Raw genomic sequence first — 23,830 nt, forward strand, 5'->3', positions numbered from 1 at the left:
ATAAAATCCCGGCTTTAATCTGAGAAGAGGGGGTTAAAAGAAAGAAAAGTATGAAAATGTTGTCGATAGTGATGCTTTGAGGAATGTTTACGTACAATTAGAGTAAAAATGTAACATACCCTTGGCTGTATAGTCGAGGATTTTTAAAGTCACTGGCCTGGAAATGATCTGAACAGATCTTATAATAATTCTTATATAAGTGTAACGTCCCTTCTTTCTTGTACACCTTATCCAAATCACTTCTGTGACATTTCAAAACCCACAGATCACACCTACAACAACACATCGGTATTGAAGGTTAACTGCTGCACTATTGAATAAAATATGCGTATTACATTTTATGCCAGTTAAAATATGGGTCGAGCAGGTCAGAAGATTATGAAGTACTATAAAAATCTCTGTCACTGGAAGAATATATATGCAAACACAATATTACTTACATGTTCTTGTCACGAGGGAACCTGAAGAACGACCGCGCATTTTTCTCTACTTCGTAATTACTGCAGCCAAACACAGCACATACCTTTCCCCTCATGTTGAGAGGAGATATCAAGGAATGACACACACTACTATTTATTTATGTCAACTCACTGAGAACGCATAAATAACACCAAAAACTTCACACAAAAGGCACATGCTCTTATGAGAGAATCAGTACTGTTCAGGTCTATCCGCTAGAGTGAGCTCCAGTAGCTGTCCCTAGATATCTCGCTCAGTGTCGCGTATTAATCTCTACTGTATTTGCTTTAGTACAACATATCTCCTTATATAAATTATGTACAGAAAAATTGATACGTAGTGCTTTTAAAAGAAGTATTATCTACCTAATTACGAATTTACATTAACATGTTAATTAAATTTCATTTAAAAAAATGGAATTAAAAATTACAAAAACAAAAATTTATTTTGGAAAAACTATTAATTGCATATGAAAGGAATGTTCGTGATAACTCTACTTTTATGTAGGTGACATTACCACAAAGTTTCGTGAAAATTCAGGCATTAGGTAAAAGTATCTTTTTATCTCCGGAGTGTCGCCTTAATATTCATACACCTAGTGTTCCTTTCTCCAAAGGTTTGCTTGATTTTCCTGTAGGCAGCATCTACTTTTCCTACGACAATACTACTTGCACTTCTTCAGCCATTCTTCCTTCGCTGCCCTGCACTTCCTACCCACTTCATTCTTTTCTGCCCTCTTCATTTTTTGCATTCTTGGGCTGAACCAGGATCAAATCTGCCAAGTTGGTGCCAGAAGGCCAGGACCTGAACCATTTGAGCCATTCAGCCTGGCATATTTGGTATTTACTTACTCGAAAAGGTTGTACAAAAGAATAGGAGACAGTGATCCTAAAGGAGCAGAGCTTGTGATCAGGACCAGTATACTTCTTCATTTCCAGTCTCCAGGCTTGGGTTGTGAATCAAGGACCTCACAGTTTTCAATTTCTCCACCACTTCCTTTCTCCAATATTTGTACTGCTTTTAGTCCTCTCTTCTCTATACTCTCCTTCACCATACCCCTCCACCTCTTTCTGGGCCTTTCACATTGTCTTCCTCCATAAATACTCGCAATGGAACTCTATCCTCTTCCATTCTCATCATGTGTCAGGGCCAGTATACTCTAGATTTGAATTTGATTAGGAATATTTAATTTAAACACGTATTTACATTTCATTTATTTCTCTACAGTTTGTGTAGTAGCATGTTCCGAAGACACTGAAGAGGAGGTCCAAGAATTTGATACTCTACATTATGAAGAATGCGAGCCTAAAGAAGAGGAATTGAGTGAAGAGATCACAAATTATTCACCAAATAACAGTTGGGATAGAATTAGTGCTATAAAGAATTCTCACATGTAATAGCACCCAACCCACAAACAAGCTACAATCGTTTTCAGATGCAAAAGTTGCTCCCCAAGCAATATCAACACATTAAAAGGAAACAGAAAAAGGATACAACATGAACTGATAAATCACAGTGACTGGGACAAGTGTTTTGAGATGTTCATATCCGCAAGAAAACAGCATACTCCTTGGGAATCGCAAAGGATTCAAGAATGTCAGACAGCCACTATTACAAGATGCACAGAAAATTATATTGGTATAACATGGTGACGAAAACTGTTAAGACTCCTGGTCTGCACGTACAAATCATATAATTTTACAGCAAACTATTCTGCCGGGAAAATTTGTTACAACCTGGAACTATTGGACAATGGATGTCAGTTTTCTATGCCTACAAAACATAATATTGTGTCATCTGCAGCTATGTCATAAAGGGTAGCCAGTTTCACAATAAACTTAAGTGACAGACTGGTTCGCATTTGGTCGCACACCATCACTTTCCAATAGTTCTCATAATGTTATATTGATATGCTCATATATATGCACTCTGTAAGAGCGGATTCCTAGCCGACTGTCCGGAATGCTTTACAACTGTAGGATGCTAATTATATTAATAATATCACCCATTCAAAACATTTTAATGAATGTATTGAATTGATATTATTAATAAACTAATTAGTATCTTCAATACGGATCCAAAATGATATTTATCACTTGCAATGCTTTACTACTCCCAAGGAGTCGCCTTTTGATCTTGCTGGTGTGAACTTTTGCAATCAGTGTGGTACGCCATTTTTCATTCACTGCTTATGGTGCAAGTTAAAGATTTGATTTGAACATTCTGTGAACATTTTTGCTCTCCATTAGTAAAGCGAACCAAATACACTCCATAAAAAGTTATCTGTACCTCCCACACATCAATTTCTGTCGTTCTCCCTCAATATATCTACCGATCACTGCTCTCACATCCAAGTACTGGTCCTTTTCTGTCTTCTCGTTTGTCCTGTCTCCTCTTTCTACTACTTCCTCTTCACACACTGACCTGTCTTAATGTTCCTCCTATCTACTGTATCTATTTACAGTACAGAGTTATTCAGCAAAGTTGTCCAGCTCAAATGTCTTCTGATCCGGTGAAAATATACACATTTTGTTTTGAAATTCTTTTATTATGGGGCTCATAAAACATTGTCCACTCCGTCTCCAGCACATACGTAATTACGGAGAAACTGGTAGCAACTTAGTTTTTTAATAATAATGTTATAAACCAAGGTTCCTAGAAGGAAACCACAATTTAATTTCATTCATTGCAAATGTTAAAAACATTCAAGCTCTTTAATTCTTTAGGCTTTTTCAATCGTGAAATTACCAGTGTTTCTAACATTTGCAAGCAATGAAATTAAATTATGGTTTCCTTCTGGGAACCTTAGTTTTTGATATACGCCAAAGGCAGGCATTTATACAAGTGGAGGCACATGATTCCCCTAGCGCACCGTCACTGCACTGTCGTACATAGAAGCCTAGCAGTGGTGTCTCAATGGCGCAATATCGCCACTGTCTTCCAATTGATGAGCCCACTGCTACACTGGGACGAAAACGCTGGTAATTTCATGATTGAAAAAGCCTAAAGACTTAAATGTCTTTAACAATAATGTTATTGGTTTTACATCCCACTAACTACTTTTCGGAGACGCCGAGGTGCTGGAATTTAGTCCAGCAGGAGTTCTTTTACATGCCAGTAAATCTGCCGACATATTTGAGCACCTTCGAATACCACCGGACTTAACCAGTATCGAACCTGCCAAGTTGGGGTCAGAAGGCCAGCGCCTCAACTGTCTTGAGCCACTCATCCCTGCTCTTCCGCTTTTTAAATGGGACTACACTAATTTCACCAAATAGAACTAAAAATTGAGTTCAGTGATGTGTTTATTTATCAAGTCCGAAGAGTAATACTGCAGATATTAATAATAATAATTAATGTTATTTGTTTTACGTCCCACTAACTACTTTTACGGTCTTCGGAGACGCCACTGCAGATATTAAAGGGTTTAATATGTGTAGGCATTAGTCAGAAAGCAACGCACCACTTGCTGTGTAATTCTTGCGCCTTGTTGATAAACAGACATACCTCAGCCACTTTAGTGGCTGTACATTTCCCCGCATGATGGAAGTGGGTGAAAAGGGGGGGGGGAGGATGAAACAATGCTCCAAAAAAATAAAACTACCTGAACCATATTATCTAAACAGCTGTGTATGCTAGCATACCAGCGCAATTTATTCTCAACCTGACCACTGTCTATTGTAAGTACAACTATCCTACATGTTGGCTTTGAGGAGGACCAAAGAGCCTAACAATAACATTCTCCATTTATTTTTACATCTAATTTTTCCAATGTCCGTGACAGTCATTGGATTTTGAAGTTGATTTTATATCATTTACTCATAAGGACAATAAACCACTTGAATTATTACATTTTCACTAGGTTATCTAGTCTCTTTCCAATTCAAAGTCAACAAAACAATATTCTGTAACTCTGAAATGTTGTACATCATACCGTTGTTTCTCGGGGTGCGCTCCAGACAAGGACGAAGCAAGTGTGTTCATCAACAAGGTAGTCACACAGCATCACTTTCTAATGCCTTACCACAAACGAAGCCCTTTAATATCAGCAAAAGTACTCGTCAAATTTACAAAATAAGATGATGATCAATTGTTGTTTAAAGGGGCCTAACATCGAGGTCATCGGCCCCTTACAAAATAAGCACATCGCTGAACTTGTCACTCGATTCTTGTTATTCTATTGGATGAAATTAGTAGTCCCTTTTAAGACACAAAGTTGCTACCATTTTCTCTGTATTTACATTTGTGATGGAGACTGAATGGACTTTATATCAACCCCTTAACACATTCGTAGCTGATGACAAGTGCGTCATGACTCCACGATGACGACAGACATGCGTCACACTCCGTGCCAAATATTGAAGCTTGTATTCCCACTAGTCAATAAGCGGAACTCTTATCTGTGCATTGTTAAGCTGTTGTTAAACATAGGCTCCAACTGGGCATAAGGTTAATATTGTTAGTTATTATTTCATAGTAGTTACAATTCGGCATAATTTTTTGCGATGTCAACAGAAAATAGTGAGGTTGCAGTGCCTTCACATCTTGCGAGTAAATGTGTAGCTAAAGAAAATGGGTGTAGATCCGGAAGCCATGCAGTGTTAGAAGCAGGCAGCGGTGCAAGACTGCATGCTATACTGTAGTGTGTGTCTCAGGACAGGCAGGCTTGTGTCTCGATCAATATTTCTTGGAGTTTTGCAAGACAGAAGTAATTCCCTCCAAACATTGCCAATCTACCTGTGTTTTTGTTGCAGTGCACTATTAGAGGCTACTGCATTGAGTAGGTCCGTCGTACAGCAACTGTATGCACAGCAATAACACAGATTTTACCACGCAGAATTTTTGCTAGAAATGTTCAAGAAAGTATTTAAGTGTGATGGGAAATCCCCGATTCCAGCTCATTATCTACCATGACGCATACACTGCATCAAACGGCACTCTGCCTATACTTGATATGAGGAAATGGTCAACTTCTTTACATGATTACTTGAATTGCATTTTTAGCTAGAACTGTATGAGAAGATCAAATTGCAAGTCCGGCCTGGTATTGTAGGGGGCAACGCGTCCGCCTGTCACCCGGCGGCCCCGGGTCTGATTCCCGGCCGGGTCGGGGGGGGGGTTAACTGTAAACAATTAATATCCTTGGCCTGGGTGTTTGTGTCGTCCTCAACGTTCCTTTCCTCACATTCAACACTACACTTCCGCAATTCCAATTACACAAAGGTTCATATCATATGGTGCAAGTAGGGGCAAAATATCTCTATAGGTCGACGCCCCGAACAAATAGCATTTAAAAAAATGAGAAGATCAAAGCCAATCTAAATAGTGAATTGTATAATAATACAAATATGCATATGTTCAGATAAAGCAAAGAGTGAAACATGGGGATGTGGGAAACAAGATGATAACAGTGATTTACTATGTAAGACAAGAGTTGACAATCCACATAGGAAAGAAATCATCATTCTATCCTGTAGCGAGGAAGGTAAAGCTGAAAAATTTCTACAAGTGATGCTTCCTTTCCATTAAGAATTTTTCATTAATGCATTCTAACCTAAGTTCCTATCTGATTCCTAAATATATACAATACCAAGGAGTATTAACATTCTTACAGACTGAGGTAACAAGCAATTAAACCCATCATCGATTCCATCAATTCTCTAGGGACTTCCAGTTTTTGAAGTCAAGGCATTCACACCCATAAGAAACGAACTAAACAGCTGATACAAAGAATACAAGTTGCTGTTGTCCAACCCTTGCTCAGTTTCTCTATGGGGTCTGGTATGAAGCGAGATGAATCTTCGTAGCGAGTTTCTATGACTGGATACCAATCTCACCAGAGGAGCTGCAATCTAGTGATTAGGAATTTTATACCGCCACCTTTCCTACCCTGTCAGCCAGCAATTCTGATGAAAATTTGTTCAACCAACAGGATTCGAACCACTGAGTCAGACCAAAGAGTTCACCTTAATGATCAGGCTGATATAAAGAATAAAAGTATTCCACATAAATTACATCCAACAAGGGTAAAACTGAATAGGAAACTTACACGGTGGGTACGGAAGGAAATCGGGACATACACTTCTTTTCTAAGGAATGAAATACCTCAAACAGAGCACATTCTATCAAATCACACATTGTAAACTAATTTCAGGATATTAAAATATGTCATTAGTTTGTCTTTATTACTGGAAAGCTATGACTGAATGTAAAATAGGTTTTAAAATTCCAGAATTACAACTCTCCTTTAGACAATTACTCTCCAGTGATGGCAAAAGGGAAAAATAAGGACTTAATTAAACAAGTCTTCACATTATAACATTTTTATTATAGTAAATCAGAAATAAACGATACAAGTAGCGGCGATTCTTGTAGTTTACTGAGGTGCACCTCGTCCTCTGCCAAAACCTCCACGCTGCAAGAGAAAAATCGATAAATGTAAAAAGAACCCTGATAGGACATAGCAATCAAAATTTATAAATGAATACTACCACCAAATTGCAACTTGATTACTCCCTAATCCTACTGGAGAGCTACCAGAACTATTAACATACTGTATTTAATAATAAAAAGGTCTATACTATACTGTGGACAACTCTCAAAAACCAATTTAGTGACAAAAGCCTAACAGGCTGACGAAGTGCACAGAAGTACAATCTTTGTGTGATCAAGCTTGAAACTTTTCTTAAAAGCTTTCTATTTTACTTTTTATGCAAGTACTACTTTAATACTACTGCTACACATTTATTCATACGTATTATACATATTACCAAGTTAGAAAATGGAATACTGTTACTCTGACTACACACTGTTGACATTTCTATATTTGACATCAATGTCTGAACTAGTCTGACTTGTTAAGAATTGATTAAGTGTGGATCAGTTATAGGATCTGCGAAAATTCAGTATTTCAAATGGATTTTTAAAAAAAGTTTTGTTGAAAATGATTAACAGTAACTCTTGCATACGATTTCACCTTACTCTCAACAGTCCCCCATTACTGACAAGGTCGTAAAAATCATTTAAAGTGAAATATATTTCACTGCTTTAATGTTAATCAATTTTACCAGCACGCAAATTACACAAAAGCCATGATTAGTTGAATCACGTATTAATTATTCACGAGACAACAAAAGCAACTTCAAATAAAAGAAAGTTTGCACCCCTATATAATTTCCTCTCACCCCTGTAAAGGATCACTGCTAAACAAGATTCTAACACGATAAAGGCCACACTTAAATCAAACATCTTAAAATGGAATTTAGCTAATCATCTTTATTCTGTGCAAAAATCTGTTAAAATTATTCTTGTTATATGGCATGCTCTGAACCTTCAATTTCCTTTTCAAATTGCAAGGATTACTTACGAATTCCATTTCAGCTGTTCCTGCACCCACATCGGCTTTCTTATCGGGACCAGCACTAACTGCTCCAGGAGCACGTCTGTACGCTGCACGATCTTCAGCTGGCCTGGCAGCCTCTGATCTAGGTGCACTAGGTCGAGGACGTGCAGTCTCTTGTCTGACCTGCCGCTTAAGCGTTGATGGTACAATCTGAAAATGATGGATATGATATGTAAAAATACCACTAACTGAAACAACTGCATACCTCAATCCCTCTTGGTCCACAGGCTAACAGTAAAGGTCTATTCTAATGGATCCTTGGCTTTAGGAACCAGTATAAAGCAAGGAGCTATTAGTCTTAAATGAAGACCATTGTCAATATGTTTAAGCTCTTACCTCGGCAGGAAGATGCAAGTAGTTTCTGATGTATGCAATACCTTCGTTGGTAAGGTACCAATAGAAATGCCTCCATGCGAACTGCTCCGACACATAACCTCGAGATTTTAGAGACTGAAAAACAGATACAGTAAGATCAGAGCAAATCCCTATACAGAAATATCACTGAACATTATATTGTTTTAAACCACTACTGTACAAATCTGACATTAGTATGCATTTTAAACTTACAATAACACATTTAGACTAACATCTTCAGGTAAACATTCCTTGTTTCCGTTATTTCCCATTATACACCTCATATTCAAATAATATTTTCACAAAGAAGCAATACTTTATAATTGGGGTCTAATATGAGTCTTTTCTGAGACTGCCTTTAATTCTTTTAATATTTTAAAGGTCTTACTCAAATTCTTTTCAGACATTTGGCACCTGGCCTTGTCTCTTGGTTAATGTGGCTGACTGCAGTCCAGATAGTTTTATATTCAATTCTTCACATCGATTATCCTTTCTATGAGCACCAAGAAAGATGCGACTGAAGCGTATGATTTGTGATACCTCTAACCATCTCTTTTCAGTTTCAACTCAGTTAATTTATAACTGTTAGGTTCTTCAGCCTGCCAAAAATAATTTTGGAATAAATAAATTTATAAACTATCCAAAAAAGAAATCATATGGTAACAGATTATACCTGAAGAAAAAAAAACCCACTTCCCTTGTACCACAGCGCGTTGAGTAATCGCATGCAGTGCATCAAAGTTTTTCTTTTTTTTGGGTGTAATTCTGTTACATATGTTTTCCTTTGCAGATAGTTCATACATTTATTTATTTCAAAATTAGTTTCAACAGACTGAAGAACCTAACAGTTATAAAATGAACCATATGAGGCAAAACAAAGAAATATCTAATATGAAAGGATCAAAAAAAGAATGCGAGATAACCACCTAATCACCGTATATTTCTGTTACCTCGCACAGTTCTTGAAAAGTCCCTGTAAGCATGGGAATTATGAGAATATGGAATAGCACTGGAAGTATGAGAATGACAAGGTGAAGACTTTCTTTGATTAAAACAAGCTATAGTTCAGTTCTTATGAGTTTCAACTAAATATTTGAGCGCTGCCTTTTGGTGGACACTAAGTGAATTAATAAACAGCCAATCACTCCGACAGTATGTTAGATTGGTTCCGGTTACCAGTGTTGTCGGTCTGTTGTTTACTGAAACCGCAGGCATGGGAATAAAGATGTTCGCCTTCTACAATAACATTGCCATTTTAACGCCATAGAACTGATTTGGGTCCAAGTGAAGGATTATGTACATGCGAACAACAGACTTTTCACAGCTTCGGAAATTGAAAGACTTCTTTGTGAAGCTGTAGGCCATGTGAGTACGGAAGACTGGAGCAAGGTTGTGAGACAGAATATGAGATAAGTGAAGCTTGGGAGAGGGAAAGTATCATAGACTATTACACTGAAGACGTTATTATCATGTTACGGTCAAGTGAGTGAAACATCAACAGACGACGACAATGCCGATAGTGAAATGAGTGGTGTTTTTCCTTTGTAGGATTTTTCCTTCCTTAGGAGAAATTGAACCTATCATCACAGCGAGCTCATCTATAGGGTGAGCAGAAATGACGTTTCATTTTCTCGTGTTTTATTTGTTGGAGCACGGATCTATTTTCATCTTATACCCTTGTCCTAAATGTTAGAAGTTATTGTTAACCTTATGTGAGATATGCATGTTGCTACAAAGAATAATTGATTCTGGACTTATATTCGAAATATACTCGCAACAATTTGGCACCAACCTCTGAAATCCAGTTAATTGTGAAGCAAAACTCATAGAAACGGAACTATAGTATCAATGGAGCAATGGAGGAAAAGTTGAGGGAAGTCTGGTATAGAATGGTATTAGAGAAGAACATTGAGAAAGGTAGAAGCAATGTGTTTAAATGCAGCACCCATGTCACAACCCATATGGGCTAACTAGGAAGGTTTATATTTGAAACTAAACAATGATCATCTTTAACATATGGAAGATCAAATAATGTTGTAACAATTATTTTCTTCCTCTTATATCAATTCTGCAAAATCATTACCTAGCTTGCATAATCATTAGCTCTGAAAATATCCACCGTTTGCTCTGAATACTAACTTCTAAATTGCTGTTTTGACACTGGCTAGTGGCTGTGTGATAAAACAGACATGCAACCAATTCCAGGCCACCATACATGATTTTTTTTGGCTAGTTGCTTCACGTCGCACTGACACAGATAGGTCTTATGGTGACGATTGAATAGGAAAGAGCTAGGAGTGGTAAGGAAGCAGCCGTGGCCTTATACTCCGCACGGCTCTACTTCTAAATTGACGTTTTGGCAGATTTTGGCTCCGCCTGGTGATTATGCACTGAAGCATAGGCATCCAACCAATCCCAATCTGCCATTCATATCGATTTATATCGGCAGAGCACGATTTTGAAACCTAGTTGCCAACTCTAATATTTACATTCGCCACGTGGTTAACCTATCTCACGCGAAGCCCATCAAATTATCAAGACAAGACAACCTATCTCGCTCAGCATGTATGGTATTTGGTACACTTCACAATCTTTTGCATTTTCCTTCAGTAATTAGTGTGTTCTTCATATTGTTGGAGGGTTCTAGTGACAGATCAATGGAGCGCTCCCTTTGTAGGCCATAACCTCCTTTCTGTGCCAGCCATTAGCGGTGAGTGATGTTTTATTTCCTCATTCTCTTTTATTCTTAATAATATATTCTCTTATTAGTGTCATAGATGTTGTTAGTAAGTGTAGTTTTTGTGAATTTGTTTTCAATCCACATTCATTAGTTTTTCTGAGTACGTTATTAAATTTTACAAGGGCTGTTTACCGTGGTCGTATTGCATCAGTTGTTCTCGTGGGCGTAGCGCGCTGGAAACAGAGGAAAGGCGATGCTCATTTGTTTTGCGAAACCTCAATTTAGAAGCAAGGCCATGCGGAGTATAATAAAGGTACAGCCCCAGCAGTTGCCTGGTCTGAAAATGGGGAATCACAGAAAACCATCTTCAAGGCTGCCGACAGTGGGGTTCGAACCCACTATCTCCTGGATGCAAGCTCACAGCTGTGCACCCCTAACCACACAGCCAACTCGCCCAGTCATATTGATTCATGATGAGACAACGAATCTCAGAACCGGGTGTAAAATCTCTTATTTACATACACCACATGGTTAAGCTCTCTCATTCAGCATGTATGGTATTCAGTACAGTTCACTATCTTTGTCATTTTCTTCAGTAACTTGTATTTTTCATATAGTTATATCTGGTAGAGCACTGCAAATGTGTGGCAAAACCGTGTGCACTGTACTCATCCCCATTTCTAGCCATCCACTCTGGTACAGCCTCAAGCGGTCTCTTCAACACTCGCTCCCGATCAATTGCTGAGCAATCGCACATTGTGGCACAGCAGCGGGAAAATCACGTCATGCCTGGTTGTAATGCAGCAAGCATGGGCGGAAATGCAGTTTGAAATTAGACTTTTTTTTTAGCAACAGTTGTTTACACTGTCTCCAAGGTAACCTCTGATGATAACCTTTGAAACCAATGGAGGAAAAAACATGTCATTTTAATAAATAAAATCAAACTATGGTGTTTACCAGTTACATTCATTCACAAACACTTCACTGGTAACGGTTAAGAAAAATGATGTGACTATTTGATGGCAAAAGGCTCCATCCCTTTCCTGAAAATACGCTCAGAAGAGCACCCATGGCTGGATGTGGGAGTCAAGTTTGACATTTGGGATACAGTAGAACCTCGATTATACGTTCCCAGAAATTAAGTTTTCCCGTATTATTCGTTCAAATTACGTGGTCCCGCGAGCATCCTAATTAAATCATGTAAAAATTCTGCATTATCCGTTCCTTGAAAGAAACTATTTCCCGTACCAACCGTCCACAAATTTCAGTCCCATCAACACTAAATCCTCGATCACGCATTATTCAAGAAACTGTATCTTACGAAAGGACGGCTACGGCATACTTATGGATCTTGGTGTTACCCGTCATTGCGGTAATTTGAGGAAGTACTATACAGGAAAAGCGACATAAGGGACCATCTGAGCATCGCATTCGGGTGGTATTGTTTAGAGAATTGAAATAATAAAGCAGAGTGTCCACAACAACTGGAAGGAGACAGAGCGCATTTCTACAGCTCTACTGGAAGGAGCGAGTTTTGTCAAATGTTTGTACTTGCAAAAGTCTACATTACGTCCAAGGTTAATGTTCTTTTTTTTTTTCTTTCTTACTTTTATCGAGTGTATCGCTGAACAGGTTTTTGGCAGTTCCCTCGGGGCACTGTATAGTCGCTGAGATTTCAGGCAGGAATCGAAACTGCTCCTTCTTCCTAAGCAACACAAATTCAGTATTTTAATATTGTCGTACACGATTATGTTATCGAGACCAGAACAGATGTTGCACCTTACATACATAAAGCTGTGGGATGTTTTGGGATTGCCCGTTACTGTTTTGGTCCTAACATAAGACTGGGAATTTCACGTTTTTGAGTTAAAATATTATAAAACCTGCAGTCGTTTTATCTGCGCACGTTGCATTAAAAAACTTTGTATCATTTCGCACTCTTACCGACTTGTACAGCGAGTGCGCTTTCCAGCTGAACTCAAGGTCGCGAATAACCGTAATTTCAGAAGTATTGATTATTTTTCCTTTACAATTTGATTGTGATAAGTGACGGGCAGGACTGAATATAATGCATTCGAGAACTTGAGAATCAATACTTACATTCAACGAATTCAACGTAACCCGTGCCTTCGTGATGTACAGGCCGTACTGTAGCTCTGACGACGTCACTTTTTGGGTGGGACTTGAAGGCAATACGCATCCGCTTCGCTTGAATAACACACTCGTTTAAATTGCTTAAGAAACTGTTAACACCTTATAAAACCAAAAACTATTAATAAATGTTTGTTAATTCTGACATACAATGCATATTCTTCCCTGTAACTTTCTATTTCTTGCATATATCCGTTCGTTTCAGAGAGTATAGGCTCACACTTTGAGACATGTTCTTGCGATTTCTATCCATTTTCTAGTTAACTGGAACATTCACATCATACACACAGATAGAAAACATGCAACCAATTACCAATACAATATACTACAAATGTAAATTATTTCTGTACCACCAATTCAGTACCTACAAGAAAGATTACGAGTAAGCTAACCTCCAACAATAACAAAACATTTACTGTCACTGTCACGAAATTCAGTTATTGTTAAAAAAATATATTTTTAAAGAAGATATAATACCTATAAAATTATTTTCATATTCAGTTCTCATGGAATACCCCTGTTTCAATGTCTATGATATGAAGCCTGATAGGAAAAATCTCAGCAGTTTTATTTCACAATACATTTCTAAAATGCATAAATTGGACTTGAATTTTCAAATACACTGAATTTAATAAACCTTAAGTAAAATTACATAAAAATATACCTAATGATACCCATGTTTTTGACATAAGTTTTAATTCGCCATCTGGGCGATACTCTTTATTTCCCTTAGGATTCAGTCTTCAGGAAAGTGGTTGATACAACTGTGCGGTGATTAACTGGAGTGTATTCTCCGAGTTTATACTTTGCAACTAGGTACACAGCAACCCTTAGCATGGTGATTTCTCTCACTGATAACCTTAACTGGATTATATACACATCGTGATTGATAATAAAACACTGACTGCACTAACTTAATTTTACACTGTGGATACGGTATAAGATTACACAAATAAACTACAAAATTAAAACACTGCAGAGCGATCTTCTTAACCTAAAGTAAACATGCGGCCAATGTTCAAAATTTCAATAAAACAACGAAGAACTGACATGTAACTCAACTAACTCACGTCCTGAACTTTCCCCCTAACGATCAGCTGATTGCTTTCCAGCGATCGCTACAGTATGGCCTGTACATCACAAAGGCAGTGACATAACTTTTAAAAGTTGATGTAGGCATAATTTACGCAGTACAAGATTTCCATAACTGACTATGAACAGTATGCCGGCGGCCTAATTACAATGGAAGATATCTACTTGGGGTCGATTGTTGTTTGGCTTGGTGTCATTAGGTTTTTCGAACCGTTTGACTGATCAAAGTTGCTGAACTGAAAGAAGTTTTTAGAGGAAATGACGAAGCTTCCCCGGTAAAACTGAACGTAAAGTTTTGAAATTTGTAAGTCGCGTACCGGTAATTAGTGTCTGAAGCCGGCCCTGCGGTCGAACTTGCCTGCCTCTCACCTGGAGGGCCCAGGTTCGATTACTGGCCAGGCCAGACATTTTTACCTGGATATGAGGGCTGGTTCCAGGTTCACTCATTCTACGATTACCTTTTTTTCTTTTTTGCTAGTTGTTATACGTCGCACCGACACAGATAGGTCTTATGGCGACAATGGGACAGGAAAGGGCTAGGAGTGGGAAGGAAGCGGCCGTGGCCTTAATTAAGGTACAGCCCCAGCATTTGCCTGATGTGAAAATGGGAAACCACGGAAAAACATTTTCAGGGCTGCCGACAGTGGGGTTCGAATCTACTATCTCCCGAATACTGGATACTGGCCGCACTTAAGCGACTGCAGCTATCGAGCTCGGTAACGATTACCTTTAACCGAGATGGCGACCCCAATATAGAGAGCCAAGAAGAACGGCCAGAGAGGATTCGTCACACTGACCCTGTGTCACCTAGCAATCTGCAGGCCTCGGACTAAGCAGCGGTCGCTTGGTAGGCGGAAGGCCCGTTGGGGCTGTAGTTTGGTTTAGTTTAGGGGTGTTTGAAAGATTATAAGCATACATATTTCTTTTTTCTGATGTTTAGCCAAATTGTTCCCGGATATTCCATTTTGCCGTGTTCTACGCTTATTTTCTGTCGTCCCTCCAAAAACGGAGAATCGATGTTCTACTATAACACTGTTCCTGTGTAATCATATCATTGGTGTAAAATAAATTATATTTCCAAAGTTAAACTTACAGTTTCTAGAAAAATTACAATTACCTTTGATTGCTTCTATTTAAGCAAAATTTGGCCTTCATTCCAGAAGTAACTTGTGTTACATGTGTGCAAATCTCTCAAAACTCATGCACTTTGTTACTGTTTTTGTCGAAATCCTCTCCAAATCTGGTCTAACCCAGGCTATTTAAATTGGTGCCTATTTTTGTTACCGGATACAATCTTTGCCAGAGTATATTGTTTGGCATAATCAACACCCCGGGAATATCGAACATACATTGACAGCCTTGCATCGATTTCCTCCTCTTGTTGAGATAAATTCCCCGTCCACCAAACTTTCGAAACTAGGTTGAGCAGCAATCACAATAACTGATCACTCATAAAGCAGTAACAGCTGACTGGTACCTGATACCATGCGCTGTCCATGAATGGGAATAGGTGGGCAAGCTGTAGTGGGGAGGAAGGAGAGAAGCACACAGCAGGCACGTGAAGCTGCGTAGCCCCGTTCAGCATGCAATTGAATGTGCTACAAGGACAGTTGGAAATGATAAACTTCGTGAACATTCGTTAGATTTACGAAGACCCATTCGCTGTCTCTTTTGTACCACAGCACCTTAAGCAATCACTTGCAGCGCAATAATATCGCATCTGTCTTTCTCTAATTAACACTTAAAAAAAAAAAAAAAAAAAAAAAAAAAAGGTGAACAGCTGCAACTTATGAAGGACAAGAATTAACATTTTCCAGTTGTACACGGAACAGCAAGATGTCATGGACATTAAGTAATTAAGAATTTACCCCCATCATTAATGCAACTAAGATGATCTGCACTCAGATTAAATGTTATCCCAAGCATTTCACAGTTTTTGAAGAAGGAAACCTGTTAGTCGAAAGACAACTTGAGGAAAGCTGCGAACCATACACAGCAGAGGTGCCAACCTTTGAAGTGGATTATCAGTAATCGCCCTCCGCCCCCGAGAAGAATTTTGAGTCAAGTCCAAAGCATGCTCCTTCCTTGTCGATAATGACACCCCCTTTGTCCTTCCCTCTAGCAATCTATTCGAAAGTATACCATATTACACAATAACATGTGCACACAACCTGTCAGTTCTGTGATAGCTTGTTTCTCATGCAGCAGCTGCTTTTCAGCGTAGTTTTTCTTTAAGCATCCTTCCCACTGTGATGGTATTTTCGTCCTCTGAACCATAAGCGATTCCAGTGCTGATGTGCTTAATGTAGGCCTTACTTCTTTCCAGGTACACTTAACACAGCAAATACGACATTACTGAAGGATTTATAGTGGAGAAGGGCAGCGCCTGAGCTCCTTCATTCACAATGAATTTTACAGCGCTTGTGGGTAGCAAAGGAAGTCATGATCGAATAAGTATCGTTGCCAACTCACAAGCATTGAAACGAGGACGATTTAGGAGAAAGGCTCGAAAGGATTGAACATTTTTCCTTTTATTTTTACCGTTCAAAATTATTTTTTCTTGATGTCTGCTTTTCCGTAATAATTTCCCCTTTGACCGTAATTCTGTAATCGTGAGGTGAAATCGGGTAATTATTACGGACAATCCGTAATAGTTGGCACCTCTGACACAGTGATAGAGAGAAAAATGAAGGTGTCCTGGAGAACTGTGTCAAAATTTTCGCTGTTTCTTACGAAGCTGGCGATAGTGACAGTGATATATTAAGAGGGTTCCAGTGACTCTGAGGTATTAGACAGAAATAACAAGATATACAGAACATGGCAAATGCAATTAGCCCTCAAAGTCATTACTGTTGGAACCCAGCACTGTTATCACCAATGTGCTTCCAGCTGCGCAATGTCCTGGAAGTAAAACGATGGGGGTCTTGGACGCAAAGAAGCCTGTGAGCACCTGCCGCATGTCTGCTTCGTTTGCAAAGGATTTCCCACAAAGCTAGTTTTCTAGGGAATGGAAGAGATATTAATCAAGGGTGCAAAGTCCAAGGAGTACAGTGGATGACATACTGTCTCCAGTGAAGTCGCTGTATCATATCCCTGACCATCCACACCATACGTGACATGCAGGAGCAGTACATCCTTGCGATTAACCAATGCTGGCTCCTCCTGCTGTAATGCCACTTACACACGTTCATACTGCAGCGAGTACAGGGTGCACCACTTGGCGATAAGTCCACAGGATACAGAGCAGGATCTTGCTTGGATGTAGTGCTGGTAGTGCACTGCGGGGCCCTGTCCGCTGGTAATCTACGGAGTGCATACAGGACTCATTCCTCACCAGTGTCCACTCGATCAAATATGAGTGTGGTGCAGTGTCGAGAAGGCAATGACAAACAGGCCCTCATTCATTGCTCGCTGGCTTCCTATTACATGTGTGGGGTACTTACTTGTTCAACCTGATAACCTTCTCTATGTAGCGCAGGTGGTTGGACCGTTTCAATAGACATTATCAGCAATTCTGACACACTGTAACCTGATCACTACAGTGCTTTGCAGTTAACCAGAAACAAACCAATCATTATAAAACATTAACAGACCGCTGGAGACATCGTAACTAACTGTGATGTTCCGATCTGCCAGCACTAACATTTTCACAATCTGCACATTGTCATCACTTACTGCAGAATGACCAGGCCGCGGCATATCCGTCACATTTTGTCGTCCGTCCTTGAAGGACTTGATCCACCGTGCTACAGTATGGGAAGGTAATGCACTTTCACAAGCCTCTTGGAATCCTTCGTAACACTGCCTTGTACTGCGACCTCTAGCACATTCAACTTTCAGCAGCCCCCCTGATCTTCCTTCAAAATCTTTACAGCTGTACTCCATGAGCGCATGCTCAAAACTGCGTTTTTGTTGTTGCCGCTGCACACGTGCATGGCGTGTGGAGGGAAAGTTCATTTAGGATGGAGGCTGGGCACCTAAGCTACCTCAGGTATATATTATATTGCCTGGCTACGTTTCACAGCATTGTTACACCATAGTTGCCACTATTAAAACATCAAACATGTATAAGGTACACAAATAAACATAAGACAGGATAAGAGGAGTGAAGGCAGCAGGAGAGTGAAGAGAGAAGTGGTAAAATTTTATCATAAATTTTTGTTTCTGACCACCTGAAACCCCTACTACCCAGGCAGGTGGTGGTGGTGGTGTAATTGTATCATAGATGTGCCAGCACATTCTGACCTTGTTCCCCTGCAGCATCTTGCAGCCCCTGGCTTCACCTTAGTATGCAAATGGCAGTACTTTATCTCTCTCTCTCTCTCTCTCCTCTCTCACCGTCCCTTTCACCAGCTCGTCACTCACATTCCTAACTATTCCTATAAAATGTTTGCAATGACCCATTCACACTCTGAGAACTAATACTTCAAAACCTTCATTTATACATAGCGTCATCACTGCTAGATAGCTCTGTGTACTTCTAGATGTTCAAGAATCGGTAATTAAACACACAGAGGGACCCAACCTTATAAAATACAGCATGTTAAACGAGTGGCGTACACTTTCCGTACACTGCCGGAATGAGGGGGGAAGAACGTAAGCAGAATTTAATATCGTACTTTCTTTCTGCCATACCGACGTAGACTGATGTTATGGTGAAATGGGGTAGGACAGGTCAGGACTAAGAATTAAGCGACCTTGGCCTCAAATGAGAAGCAGTCCCAGTATTTGCTTGGTGAGAAAAAGGAAAAACACCTAAACCCATCTTCAGGGGCTGCCAACAGTGGGGTTGGAACGCACCATCTCCCGAATACAAGGTAACTGCTACATAACTCAAACCCTGTAACGAAGTTGCTCGGTAAATCCAGTATAAAAGGCTCCGAGATCCTTGTCTTCCGTTATAGCAGAAGGTTGGAAATATACGATAAACAACAGTATAAATGGCTTGTCTAGCGTCTTTTTCTGTAGGCCTATATCACCCCCCCTTTTTTTATAATGGCAAAAATTAAAACAGAAACTGTTGCTTGCACTGGCTCATAGGTTACAGTTGCAAGAGGGCCAGATACACGTGATGGTACTTGCAATGGCTTTTAGGACCTGCTATTTGAGTACTATGCACACTTAACTGCACAAATCGGTAGAAATATTTGATTTTTTAAAAATGATCTCTTTATTATTACAGGATCCTTATTTTGACGTGTTTCTTCAAAATTGAAATTATTTCCCTGTAATTGAGTGGTTTTTCTTTTTTTGCTATTTGCTTTACGTCGCACCAACACAGATAGGTCTTATGGCGACGATGGAATAGGAAATTCTCTTTTGCTAGTTGCTTTACGTCGCACCGACACAGGTAGGTCTTATGGCGACGATGGAATATGAAAGGCCTAAGAATTGGAAGGAAGCGGCCGTGGCCTTAATTAAGGTACAGTGTGAAAATGAGAAACCACGGAAAACCATCTTCAGGGCTGCCGACAGTGGGGCTCGAACTCACTATCTCCCGATTATTGGATACTGGCCGCATTTAAGCAACTGCAGCTATCGAGCTCGGTGTAATTGAGTATACATCCACACAAAGCGTACTGGGTCTTTTGTTCATTGTCCAGAACACGGAGTGAACCACGAAATGCAGGGAAGGGTATTTAAGTGAGTGGAAATTAATGCAATCTTACTTGGAGAGCGTCTGAGAGGAGAGATGTGTTCATTGCGATGTCCAGGAACCCACCAACCCGCCCCAAGAGGTACATTTACTTTTATAACCTAATTAAGATTATTACAGGCCATATTCATTTCTCAAGTAGCTTCTTGTATTCCTATTGGCCAATGTAAAGTGGCACGTGATCTCCTTCCGGTGAAGGAAGTTAATCATTATGCGTTACCAACCGCAGCACAATAAAAGCGCAGGTGGCCGCACTCACGAAACTAGAAGCCTAGGGCCGCTTCGCGGCTTCTAACTGTCCAGACCAATGGTCTTGTCCACTGCAAGAATCCTAACTATCCAGACCAATGGTCTTGTCCGCGGCAAGAATCCTAACCATCCAGACCAATGGTCTTTCCTCACGAAACTAGGGGCCTTTCTAACCGTCCAGACCAATGGTCTTGTCCACGGCAAGAATCCTAACTATCCAGACCAATGGTCTTGTCCACGGCAAGAATCCTAACCGTCCAGACCAATCGTCTTCCGTCCAGAGGCAAGAATCTAATAATCACCACCAGCTAGCGAAGCAAGCATAGTTCCTAAGTACAGAGGTTGGCAGCACGAGCACTGCTAGAGAACATCCTTTCTGAGTAGGCCGCGAGCGAGGAAACAAATGACAGTCGCTACGCGTGAGTGGCCCCCGGGCTGGACTAATGATCACTTCAAATAACTAAAGAATATCTATAACAAGCCAGCAAGTAACAAGGTAGGAATATCAGTACTGCCTCTAAACAGTTATAAAAGAATTGCTCGCGCCAGTGCAAAAGTGCGCGCTTAAGCGTACTGCTGTGCATCCTAATATCCGTTAGCCAATTGGAAACTCCCTACCGTTCCCTAGGTTTTGCTCAGACAGTTGCTTTTGTATTAGGGTGTCCGGTGGAACATAATATTTCTGAAACAGCTTACTCTGATGGAATAGCATATATTATCTTGTTACGATATGTAACATCCATCTCTACTTAACAGTGTTCTCCATAAGACTTCTCTAAAGGGCACACCGCCCAGTCGTTTTCACTGAACAACCAGCTATCATAACCTAGATACGTGCTAGTTACATAATATTTCAAGTTGCTTTACTTCGCACAGACACATATAGATATTATGTCGACGATGGGATAGGAAAGGGCTAGGAGTGGGAAGGAAGCCATCATTTACCTGGTGTGAAAATGGAAAACCACAGAAAACCATCTTCAAGGCTGCCGACAGTGGGGTTCAAACCAACTATCTCTCGAATGCAAGCTCACATCGCGTGCTCCTAACACCATGGACAACTTGTTCAGTTTACATAATATTAATACATATTCTGAGTCATTGTGTGCTCCAAATTAAAATGTAAATACTGTAAATTATTTAAATGAAAAATCTTTTTGTCAGCAGTCACACAAGTTACATCAGAGTTTAAATGTTTAGCTTATCACGTAGTGTCGTGCATGAGAGGTGTCTGGATTAGCGTGGAATCACACGCGAGCACTCGATTCCGTGGAACATAACAAACCCGCCTGGCACTCCGCAAAAACCGAGAGATTATAAACAAGCAGCAAAACACTTAAAGTTCAAAATACTCTGTTATGTCTTCGTTATGAGGCCAGTTCAATTTTGCAGTTACTGTTTACCTGACTAATATTGTTAATGCCCTGAGGGGAATAAATTGAAATTTTTATGTAGTATTCCCTGCCCAGTTACTCCTTCCTGCCACAAAGCTGACTAAAATTTCTGGGGAGAACACTGTAATAACAGTCCTGTTTTAATGATAATAATATGAGTCATATATAAACAACATAATACAATATCTCTACACAGGGTTCATCGACGATGGTGGGTGGGGGGAGCACAGACCTGAAAACTGAGAACGACGTCACCTCCGAAAATAAGTGAATTTCACTCAGCAAATTTCACAAAACATTCAGACAGTACAAAAGAGTTCACTACTCAGAGCCACAAGACTTGAATTAATAGACATCTCACGACAACTCACAATAACATATGGGCATCGAAATGGAACTGACACTACTACTCGTCACCATGCATCAAACGAATACAGTAACTTACCTGCATGGCTTTAATAACTTGTAGGTTAGGAATAGTCTGCAAGTCTGGATGTTTGGGAGCATGAAAGTCCTTTTTAGCTACCATAACACCCTCCTTGAAAAGGTATTCGTATATAGCAACACGGTTCTTCTTTGGCATCAACATCCTGAAAAACCAATATGTGAACATATAAAGCAATGTAAAATTAATTCACCGCAGAATTATAAATTATGAAGTATCATATTAACTTAATATCGTTAATAACAAAACACGTTCAACAAGCATAACTAAAATTGTCTGTAAACATGAACTTCGGTTAACCTCAAACAACGTGCACAATATTAACAACAGTCATCTTCAAAAACCCAAGATAAAAATCGGCATACCTCAACTTAATATTAAAAAGTTTGCTAAATGTGGCTTTACCTGAAAATTCACGCAGATGGTTCGAATATCCTAAAATGAAAGTACGCACTTCTTTTACCACAAAGATAACACACGGGACGCACACCGGAAAAGGAACTTACACATCCGCTTGAAATTGTTCATGTTCTTTTTCTTCTCCTGCTTCCCCCAGAGAATAGGCTGGATCAAGACCGACTACAATAATATCAGACCTTAATGTTACTATCGATTAGGAGGAAAATGGCGACTTCGTGGGCGAGCGTTTGAGACATGTGGTTGGTTCATATCTGTGTTTACATTCTGTTAAAGAGTGTTATTTTGATCGAGTTATTGAAGTATAGCCTAAAGTATATGTTTGGTAAAATAGTAATCTATAACGGTTTATCAGTATGGTGTTTTGTTAGAAATTTACATGAAGGTATTTTTGATGTATAATAGTGTTTATATCGTCGTGCTGTAACATAGCACAAAATGGATCGTTCCTGCTGCGTTCGTGGTTGTAGATCTAATTATACCGTTGCTGAAGCTTTTAAATTCCCTGAAGATAGATCTCTACAGGAGAAATGGATAAGGAATATTCACCGGGAAAATTTGGAAGTCAAAGACTAAACTATCGTACTAGGCTATGTGTGTAACCAAAATTTGTGGTTAGGGAAGATCTCTTCCCAACCGATAACGGTGAGCTATTCGTTTTAGTTTTCTCATTCAGTCGGAGTAATTTCATGTAAGTTGACGATAAGTATTAGTTTCTATGTAGAATATAAATGTGTGAGTGTATTTATACGGGTCACTGGTCACTAGAATCTGGAATTATACGCAGTCATGTGAGAATATATTAGTTTTGATCGTGTTGTGAACCGGATTTAAATCGAACTATGGCAGTGCCTCTCATACATCTATTCTTAAGTTCTCTAAGGAATAAAACATTAAGAGAGAAGTGGATTAGGAACATACATCGTGAATATTTCTACAAAACAGTAGTATGCATATGTCATCTGAGAGTAAGTCTGAGATTAGGGAAGACTATTTTTCCTAATTCTAAATGGTTGACCTATTCGTATTCCTCAAAAAACAATTCATTTAGATATTGATAATTGATATGGTGATGTTCCTTCAGTGTCTATGTGCTTCAAAGTGTCGTGCGATTTAGATGCAATTGTATTTTGAAAGAATCTGTGCTTGCCTGCAGGAACATTTGGCTAGATCTTAGTGTATGACAAAACTTATAGTGTGATAGATGGAGCAATGTGAACACTGTTACACAGAAGAAATAGTGACTTGCAGGGATGGTGGTGGTGGTGGTGACTATTGTTTTAAGAGGAAATACAACCAGGCAACCATCCTCTATATAACATTAATCACAGAGATAGAATGGAAAGAGTCCGACACTTCGAAAAATGAAGGTATCAGCCGAAGGAAGACAAGGGCCACGAAGGACATGAAAATGAAAAGACTCCCTAGGCATCCATACGTAATACCATCGGGGTCAGAAAAGAACAAGTGTTGACCAAGGGATGTCGGATATGATAGATGAAAGTGAAGAGCCTGGCACAAGTAAGTGGAA

The 23,830-nt window shown here is 39.5% G+C and overlaps 1 protein-coding gene across 1 annotated transcript; it reads right to left on the minus strand.

The window, feature by feature from the left end:
• Nucleotides 1–6,766: 6,766 nt before the first annotated feature.
• LOC136872161 (small ribosomal subunit protein eS10) lies at nt 6,767–22,447 on the minus strand. The gene is made up of 5 exons (XM_067146001.1): nt 22,288–22,447; nt 21,883–22,027; nt 8,198–8,311; nt 7,826–8,011; nt 6,767–6,874 (listed from the first exon to the last, which is right to left on the minus strand). Exons 2-5 carry the CDS (start codon nt 22,024–22,026, stop codon nt 6,836–6,838), a joined length of 483 nt encoding a protein of 160 aa, XP_067002102.1. The 5' UTR covers nt 22,027; nt 22,288–22,447; the 3' UTR covers nt 6,767–6,835.
• Nucleotides 22,448–23,830: the final 1,383 nt, after the last annotated feature.

This window comes from Anabrus simplex, chromosome 1 (genome assembly GCF_040414725.1).
Source record: "Anabrus simplex isolate iqAnaSimp1 chromosome 1, ASM4041472v1, whole genome shotgun sequence".
Lineage (NCBI taxonomy): Eukaryota > Metazoa > Arthropoda > Insecta > Orthoptera > Tettigoniidae > Anabrus > Anabrus simplex.